We start from the raw sequence: 10,317 nt of genomic DNA on the forward strand, positions 1-10,317 counted from the left end.
CTTAGTTGGAGATCTGAGAGATGATATGCTTGCAGCCACCAGCAGCCGCCTACAAACTTCACTCATATCCTCATTAACCCTCCCTTGATACGTTAAGCTGTTCAACTAATCCAGGTTTCAGGTTAAGGTTGAAATGCTAATAAGCTACGCTTGCTTACTAGAAAACATAATCAAGAGCTGCCAGAACCCTTAAACAGTTGTAAACAGCAAGAGGTCGATGTTATCCCATGTTTAGGAAAGCGACAGCAATTTACCGATTTCACTTCACATTTTACTGCAGTTCTGTTAAACCCTTCATTCTGATTTGCTTTTTTTTTTTATCTCAAAATGCCTGCCTAAGCTTTGTTAACAATGTATAATCCCCTTTCCAATTTAATGGATTGGTCAGTTTCCAGACATTGACATTGCTTTCTTTGCTACGTGCCTGAGTCTTACAACTTAAGTAAAAAACTCATTACAAAAGTGCCAGTGGCAAAGAAATAACACTGTACACAGTTATATGCTCTCTGCAGATATTTCTCAATCTAAAAGCCAGTGAAAGCTATATTTCCAACATTGTTGAATTCACCTAAATACCAATTCAAAACTATACACAAACTATACAATCGGTATTCTATTAAATCAACTAATTGTTCAAACTGATGTTGTTTCGGTGGTGTTTGCTTAACAGGCAGATAAACTAAAGATATTGGCTTTTCAAATGAAGCCTCATGAGTGCGTTTTGGACGTACAGTTTTTTTGTTTTGGCTTGAAAAAAAAAACATTTTGTCCAACCCTATTCCTACCAAGGCAGGTGCATTTAATTTCTGTTGTTTTTAGTCAGGGTCAGAATGTAACAATGTACTGTAACAGTTTTCACACCTGCAGTGACCTGTTAAATTGGGCTGTGGTTTGTTTCCCTCCATTGGTGTTGTTGGGGGGTGTGGACACAAAAATTGCACTCAGGAGCAGGCCAAAACATCCACACCTGTCCCAAATAAACTCTGGATTGGTATGTCAGTGGTGGGAACTAGGGCTGGGCGATATATCGATATAACATATATATCGATATATTTTTAAATCTGATATGGAATTCGACCATATTGCATATATTGAGGGGCTACATGGTGGTGTAGTGGTTGGCACTCACGCCTCACAGCAAGAGGTCGATAGATAATGAATGAATGCATATATCGATATAGTTACAACATTTTCATCTCTTTATATATAAATGCTGCCCTTACTAGGGTTTGTCATATTTAGTTCTTTTGTAATGTTCGTAGCGGCAAACCATGCTAACTGTAGCAGCTAGCATAAGGAGCAGTAGCCGGAGAATTGCATTGCAATGTTTCTCTGCACTCGTCCAGGACACAGGACCTTCAACCTGTATTCAGTTTAATGCTCCCATCCAAGACACATCTGATCAATAAGCAGCGTGAACACTCTTACTTGGTTTGTAGTGATGCATTTTGGTTCTCTTGGATTTTTCTGTGTGAAACTAGGGCTGGGCGATATGGACCAAAAGTATATGGAATTGGAACATATTGCATATATCAATATAGTTAAAAATGTCCCTTTCTTTATATTTAAATGCTGCCCTTACTAGGGTTTGTCCTATTTAGTTCTTTTGTAATGTTTGTTATCCTTTTCTCATATAAATATATTTATTTCAGAAAAAGATTGGCCTATTTTATTTCATGTAGTACAGCTGGGAGTTGAGTTGGATCGAGGTCTGATCATGTTCCCACTGGGGCTGGGCGATATGGACCAAAAGTCATGTCCCGATATATTTAGGCTGATTATGGATGTACGATATATATCCCGATATTTTTATCGCAAAGTGAGAGCAAATGTTCAGTCAAAGTCAAAACCAAATATGACATGTCACAAGTAGTTTTATTGAAACCGTTTATTTAAGTGAACATAAATAGTGTAAACAGGAGTACCTTTTTAAAAAAAATCAAAGCTCCATAAAGTGCACATTTAAATAAAAAAAATATCAAGTAAAAATAGACAATGAAATATAATAGGACAATCTTTTTCTGAAATAAATATATTTATATGAGAAAAGAATAACGAACATTACTAAACAACTAAATTTGACAAACCCTAGTAAGGGCAGCATTTATATATAAAGAAAGAAAAAAATTAAACTATATCGATATATGCGATATGGTCTAATTCCATATCACATTAAAAAATATATTGATATATTTTTTATATCGATATATCGCCCAGCCCTATGTGAAACCAAACCAAATCCAAGGGGATCGCTCCAAACTCATCTGACCAGAGCAAATAAACTAAGTGTGAAAACACCAAACATGTGACAGTGTTGATCAATCAGTCTTGCATGCTTGCATAAATTACCCCCATGTCACCGTTCCATATTAACTCAGTATGTACCCTTACATCCCCATGCAGCTTTTCTGCCAAACAAATAGCAAACCCTGAAAGATGATGCTGCTTAAAGTGCTCTTTAACATTCATTCACACATTCCTGGTTTCATCCAGAAGAATCTTATTCCCATGAAATGATGAAAGATGTTTTATTCATTGCAACAGCTGATGGTTCTCTCTTTCCACCTACTTATAACCTTTTTACAGCTACATTGACATGAGGTTTTGACAGTTGCCCACCAAGAAGGATGTGCCAGAATCTCAGAAGCTCTAGATATACAGCTCTGGAAAAAATTAAGAGACCACTCTACCAAATGTTTCTTAAAGCAGCATCTCTACATCTTTAACAGCCAGTTCAATCCCCTGTTTGTTTGATTCCAACACAAGCCTCCTCATTCTCCTTAATGAGACACTGATCAGCTGATCACCTGAACCAAATCTGATTTCATGAGGAAGATTATTAAAACCACTGCTGTGATTAAAGATTGCAATTATCCCACCAATAATGATTAATGATCTAAACTGTTCCTAAGTTAAAATATTAGTGTTGTGTTGTTTAAAAATTAATATGAACATGTTTTCTTTGCATTATTCGAGGTCTGAAAACACTGCATCTTTTTTTGTTATTTTTTTATTTTTTCACCAGTTGTCATTTTCCGCCAATAAATGCTCTAAATGGCAAACTTGAGAGAAACGTTGTCAGCACTTTATAGAATGAAACAAAAATGTTCATTTTACTCAAACGCTTTCCTATAAATAGAAAAACAAGCAAAACTGATCGTTTTGGTCTCTTAATGTATTTCAGAGCTGTATCTAGAATACTGATAGCAAACAAGTCGCATCTATCAAAGTGCAGTTTTAAAACAGTGTACTGAAGGTAATCTGTTGATGAACTACCTTTGTATTCATTCAGTGTGCTTCTTCGTCATCATTTCCAACAAGGTCATTAATCATTACCAGGTGAAGTCCATCCTCAGCACGTCTGTGAGCTTGTGTCTAAGTGTTCATTTATCTGTGTTTGCTTACCCTGGCATTTATTCAGCGACAGACATTAGGCCTCAGTGATGGCGGGTGTCGAGCTCCGGCTCCTTGGCCCAGACCCCTGCATTAATGAGGCTGCCATCAGCAGGCTGAGCACTCGGTCACAGCAGCCCCCCTGTGTGCCGCCCCATACCGGCCCCGCACATCACTGCCCATTGTTTCCTGTTCACAAATAAAGCGGGAATTAATTAGCCAGTTGGCACAACTCCTGGTGCCGCCGTGTCAGAGCTCGCAGCTCAGCTCAGTGCCTCATCCCTCAAGCCCGGTCTGCCTGCTGTGAGACTGAGCAGAACGGCCACGTCCGCATGAAACCACAGACCTCTGCCAACAATTCAGACATTTCGAAATTACTGCTCACTCAACAACACGGAAAAGTGGCCTGTATGCTGTAAATATGACATCTCTTTCACCTCAGTTCTCCTCAAGTCCCCTTAAAAAAAAAATGTAACTGACTAGTGATCCTTCTCAAGCATCCACTCATGTCCATCAGTCCAAAAGACGTGTAAGTAGGTCAGACTGGAGGAGTTGAGGGATAGTGAGACAGAAGAGAGCCTAAAACGATTATCACTGAGCTTTATTGAGTTAGTGAAGAAAGTGGAAGCGAGCATGCTGCGTTAAATCGAAACATGCAATCACACCCATCACACCAACAGGTTAGCCGACACCTGCAAGATCCTTTTGCACATTTTTAAACAGGCTCATAAATGAAACGCACCCTCACCCTCACGCTCACACATGCACAAACATATAATCATGTTCACATTGTCACTTTGGCTTTGTTAAATTTAGCCACGGTGCTTAGCAGGTGTAACAAATGTCTGCGAGCTGAGGCCTGGGAGGTGCTCCTGCAGATCAGAGACGCTGCTGCTGCTGCTGCTGCTGCTGTGTCTGATTACTTGTCTGCTGTCATGGAGCTCTGCTCTCTGCGTCGATCTCTTTCTTCCCTTCTCCCCAAAGCAGCCACAGGGGACCATCACTGCCTTGCTCATTCTTTGTTTAGTTTGTGATTCAGTAGCAAGCAGCGTAGCCCTCCCCCTCCACCCGCCCAGATGCATGCTTATTGTTTGCCCGGATGCTGCGTCAATTAAGGCCACTAAAAGCTCCTGACCTCAAAGTCACAGACGCCACCACAAAATTGGATTTCAGACTGGGAATGTGTCGGCAGCAATAATTCAGCTCAGAATGAGATTGGAAATTTCTCTCTTTGTCCTCGTGAGACGGGAGCTGTGAGGGCTTTAGTGAAACAGAGCAGTATAGACCAGGTTTGTAGACAGTTATTGAAAGTTTGGAAAATGCTAAATTTTAACTGTTGTGGTTTCAAGGCTAGGAATATGCCTGAATTTGAAAATACGCCTTGAAAAATGTTTGATTTTCAGACATAATCTGGTAATATTTTAATATTTGAAATGAAACCGTCCCTGTCATATTTGTCAGTTTCCTGGTGTCTCACACCAGACCCAGAGCGGACTCTAACCCTAAATACGAAAGTAAAAGAACTGAATAAGTTGCCATGAGCGCTGAACCTTTGTAATGTAAATGTTCCTCTGGGATAATGTGATTATTTTTGTTCATTTGATACTTTTTGTTGTTTAATTCTCTGAAACCCAAGCAGTCTCAGAGTGTTTCTTTTTTTTTTTTTTTTTGCTCCTGTCAGATTTTACTCACTCTGGCCTCCTTTTTCACTGCAATATATATATATATATATATATATATATATATATAAGTCCTGCATCTCTATGGAACCAGCACAGTCATGACTAGAAGTAGGAAAAACTAAAAAGTGTTTTAGTGCACCAATCATAATACAATGCAAGTGCCCAAAAGTACTAACATTATTTGGTGGAAATGGGGGCCCAACATGCCATACATATTGAACTGTTAACATTTTTACAGCCTCTACATATAACCTCTCTTGTCCTCTCCTCTCTGCTCTGTGTAAACAGTTTGACTGAATTTTGTCACATGACATTCAGGGTTTCCCAGTTGCATGCAGAGGAGTGCAGAATTTATTTTTTTTACTGGATAGTGCAAACATTTTTTTTGCCAACATTTTAAATGGGACATGTGGAATAAAATGATTTAGATTAAATATGTTTATTTTAAGCTTTTATTTGGTTATTTTTACTGACAGAAACATAAATCACATGTATATTCCATTGCTTTACAGTTTCTATGATTTTACAAAATCATAATAAAAGTAATGAAAGTGCTTGAATTTCACTCTTAAAAAGCTGTACTAACCCTGTATAGAAGATGAGAGCGCTGTCCAAATCAGGTGCCTCTCTCAGATTACAACTGATGTGTTCTTTTGTGCCACATACGCTTCTACCTGGACTATGTTCTCATTATGCCTGTCCCCCCGCTCCCTTTGTCCCCTGTCTTCTTTCTTTCCCTCTCTCACCTCTGACCCGTCCTGTCCTCCACCCCAGGGGACACCACACAAAGGATGAGATCCGCTCCGTTTCCAACCCCTGCAGAATTGGATGCATATGCTAAGAAGGTTGCCAACAACCCCCTTACCATCAAGATCTTCCCCAACAGCGTCAAAGTCCCCCAGCGAAACCACGTGCGGCGTACTGTCAACGGGCTGGATACGTCAGGCCAGCGATACAGCCCCTACCCTTCCTCTCAGGCCAGTGCCAAGACGGGCCTCCTCGCCATCATCAAGGTGCCCACGGTCAAAGGCATCCTCAAAGATTTTGACGGCAGCCGGGCTCGCTTGCACCCTGAAGTCATCATGAACCCCCCTAGCGGACCCTATCAAGTGGCTTCGACCAGCACTTTAAACCACCACCCACCTCTGCCGAACCTCAGCCGGCTCCAGCAGAGCTTACCCCTTCAACCGCAGGAGCCACCTCAGACTCTACAGATGCCCCTCCCTCAGCAGCAGGGCCACACCCAGAGCCTCAGACACCCTCCCCCCATGGCCCAGCACCCTCAGGGCCCACCCAGACTCCAGACTCTGTCTCAGCACCCAGCCCTTAGCCACCCACAGGGGCCCCCTACTGTCATGCTTCAGCAGCAGCACCTCCAGCAGCAGCAGCAGCAGCAGCAGCCACCACCCGGCCTGCAGGGGAGCAGAAAGCTGCCAGACGGCGACGCACCGCCTAATGTTACTGTCTCTACCTCAACCATTCCACTCTCCATGGCCGCCGGGCTGCACCACGGCCGCCAGGCTGACCTGAGCACCATTGTGCATCAGATCAACCAGTTCTGCCAAGCTCGGGCCCAAGGTGCGGGAGCCACCTCCATGTGCGAGGGCCAGATCGCCAACCCCAGCCCCATCAGTCGCAACCTGCTTATCAGCGCCTGCTCCAGGGTGTCCATGCACAGCAACCCTGCCACCCCTGGCTTCCCCCCACCCAACTGCATCATCGGCGCTCAAGAGAAAGCCGCGGCCCCGGTGGGAGCTCACCCCCCACACAGCGTGGCTATTATGAACCACTTGCCTTCCAACCACACTGATCTCAAGCAGCAGCACCACCTGCAGCATCATCTGCACCAACAACAGAATCAGCAGCAGCTACAACATAACACACAGCAGCAGAAGATGCGCTCTTGGAATCAGCACCAGTTGGCTCATATACCCCACATTCAGAACGGTGGGACCCACCTCTGTAAGCAGCCTTCCAGGGACCCCGCCTTCCATTTTAAGGGCATGGGCTACCCTGCAGAGGTGTGTGTGGGTCAGCCTTACACACTGAAACCCCCCGTAGAGAGGCCCACCCCCTCTCCCCCGGTCAACAACGGCATGCCCGGCCACATGGCCCACTACACTAACGGTCACTACTTCCAGTCTCATATTTGGAACAGCAGCATCCTACCCACACCCAACAGTGACAGCTCCGGGTCTCAGGACATAGCCATGCCATTCCACGGTGCGGGCCCAGGGGGGTGCACCACGCTAGACTGTGGGCCCCCTGGGGCTCCCCATTACAGGCTAGGAACGAGCTCCTCCACCTCCACCTCCTCCTCCGCCCAGACTAATCTGATGCAAACGGCAGATTACTTGGGTGGGGACTTCCAGACGCCCTACTTCCGCGATCAGAATCTAGGGTTGATGGGCAAGATGCACAGGCCTCCTCTGAGCAGGGTAGGTCCAGAGGTCGGGGATGGCAGAACCGCTCTCATCCAGCACCCAGGGTACAGATAAGCTATGGCCTTGTCTACACAACAGTTATCAAAACCCCTTTGTTTAGTCTTAAGAAAGGAAACACATGAATAAATTGATAACTTAAACAAATTACCGCTAATGTTAAAGAGGGTAAATTAATATATTTAATGAAGAACAGTAGTTTTTTTTGTTCTTTTTTTAAAATAAATCTTGCAAGTGATCAATTGCTACTTTTATTTTTGTTAATGAGTGCTTTTACTTGGCACTTTAGGGAACTTTTTCATGTGCGTGTGTATACATATCTGTACTGTGTGTGTCATTCCCTCCTTCCTCTATTGTACTATCTGTGTGCCTGGATCTTAACGGACCCTGCGTCATTTCTACTTCAGACCTATCCGTAACATTTTCTTATGCATGTAAGAAAGAAGACAAACAGATAGATCCCTCACTGATAAACTGTTTTTTTACAGGGTCAAGTCAGGAATTTTTTCGACTCAGACTAGTGACTAATTTTCATTTTGGTGTTAATGCTCCAATCTCATAGTAACTTCAAGATTAACCACAATCATTTGAAAACAGAAGAGGGTGTTTCAGTGCAAAGCCACCAGACACTGGAGACTATAAAGTACAGCTAGAGAAGCTTGTGGTATGCACATGTACACGTTTTATTCTTTTTAAATGTAATTATTTATTTGTATAATAGGACTATTCAAGATTGATTCCTCTCTGTCAGTTAAGGAAGCATGTAATCAGGTTGTTTGTACATAGTCAAGATCCAGCAGGGAGCAGGTATGTTTAAAAAAAAAAAAAGGTGACGCTCTGTTCTGCTGAAAATGCTGCAATGAATTCAGGTGTTTAAAAAATAACTTTTTTTGTCGATGCCGGGAAGGCTCGGCAATAGGATTGTGAAATGTTTAGTGCAGAAAAAGTCATGAAAGATTAACTCTCATACCTTAAAATGGCCAAAGTCATGTTAACAAGGACACACTGTTATGAAAATGTGCCATTTTTGTGTTTTGTTTCCTTTTCTGATCGTTTTCTGTAACCATGACAAATGTATTACTTGAATGTTGAGATTATTTGTTTTGCAGTTATTGAAGGTTAGTTATGAGGACAAAACTCTGGAGTAGAAGAAATAATAGTGTTACTAATGTCATGTAGAATCAAACTACGAGCCTCACCAGAGTTTTGATCCTGACAGCAGGAACTTAAGTGAATTAAGTTATGTGTAGTTGCTACTGATTCTGATGTGAAGTCTGCTTGAAAAAGACCAAATTGATCACTTGCAAGATCACTTGGAGGTAAACAAAACTGACTTTTAAGTTAAAAGTGAAACAGCAAATGCATTGTTTATTTTATTGTACACTGGCTTACCTACTAGACTACTGTAACTTTAAAGTTTAACGATTGTGTGTGAGTGTTGCCTGCTGACGTGGGTAGAGTTAAGAGTGTGTGTGTGTGAGTGTGTGTGTGTGAGAGAGAGAGACTGTGCGTATAAACACAATGACGCCCATGTTTTGTTCACCTAACTCCCTAACAGCCCTTAAAAAGCCTTAAGTGTTTGGTCCTTGGACTTCCCTTGAAAATGAGCATGGTTTTAATGAAAACCCCAAATAATAAGGAGAAAGAAGATACACAGAAACAGCAATTTTTTTGCTTTCTTTTTTTTTTCCTTCCTGATCTTTTTATTTTATTGAAGTTTTGTTGACTAGACAGAGCAATTCCTTAGAGATTCTTTATTATGGAAAGCAAGAAAAGGAGTAATATTTTGTAATTATATATTTTAGCAATGTGTAGTTACTGAGCTGTAACATTTTTTTCCAAGTTTCAAAGCTTCAGTTTGCAGTTGTGACTATTTATAATACTTGATTTGCTTGTTATTTAAATTTATTTTCTTCTTTATTTCTTGTACTATTGCTGTGAAATGGAAGAAGGTCCACAAGCCTTTCTTTTGTGTCATTCTGTACGACAGATAAGAGGCAAGAGAGTGAGAGTTGTGCTACTCTTTTTGTAATATTGTAATAATAAAATAAAGTTCTAATTTATGCTTTGAAATGAGTCTGAGTTGTCATTTGGATAATCTGCAACAGTGATTTAAACCCACACTGACAACAGGTGTGGTGTACTTCTGCTCCCTTCATTTTGCATTAGAGCTCATGAGAGATACAGCAACTTAAAGGGATAGTTCAGAATTTTTTATGTGGGTTTGCATGAGGTACTTATCCATAGTCATAGTGCATTACAAACAGTAGATGGCAGCCACGCCTCCTGTTTGGAGCAGCAGGCAGGAGGACCAACGCAGAAGCTAATGAGTGTACTGCTGTGGATGAAATGGCTTCAGGTTCTTTTCAGAAAGGGCTGTCTGATGTCAAGGTGAAGTGGTAAAAATGAAAATATTACCAAACCTTTACAGGTTGGATATTACAGATGAAAATAAGTAATGCTGTTTAGTGACAGGGTCTACGTTATGAATCTTGTGAGACTGTGCGTGTTGATTATATGGACCTTGAATAATTCAATAAAAATAACTTAAAAGTGAAAATATTATGAATATAGGGTACAGTTAAACTATGTTGTTAAATTAAGGAAAATCAAGCTATATAGTTAGGTTTAGTTAATTAAAAAACAGTTTGAAATACTTTATGTTTCTCAGGAGACTTGGGTTAGGAGACTTGCATGATATAAAAAATAACTTACTGTCGCTGCTTTTACTTCATCACTTCCTCCTTCACTTCTGTAATAATTACAATAAGTGCTAGAGGTTGGTGCCTAACAATAACATT

At 41.4% G+C, this 10,317-nt stretch overlaps 1 protein-coding gene across 2 annotated transcripts in view; it reads left to right on the top strand.

Moving 5' to 3' along the window:
- Positions 1 to 9,589, top strand: part of fam222ba (family with sequence similarity 222 member Ba) — a 36,242-nt gene extending 26,653 nt beyond the window's left edge. For both annotated transcript variants that reach the window (XM_059351243.1, XM_059351242.1), the window contains exon 3: positions 5,850 to 9,589. In XM_059351243.1, coding sequence (XP_059207226.1) covers positions 5,850 to 7,573 — 1,724 coding nt within the window. In that variant the 3' untranslated portion in view covers positions 7,574 to 9,589. The remainder of the gene's footprint in view (positions 1 to 5,849) is intronic.
- Positions 9,590 to 10,317: the final 728 nt, after the last annotated feature.

Source organism: Centropristis striata, chromosome 15 (assembly GCF_030273125.1).
Source record: "Centropristis striata isolate RG_2023a ecotype Rhode Island chromosome 15, C.striata_1.0, whole genome shotgun sequence".
NCBI lineage: Eukaryota > Metazoa > Chordata > Actinopteri > Perciformes > Serranidae > Centropristis > Centropristis striata.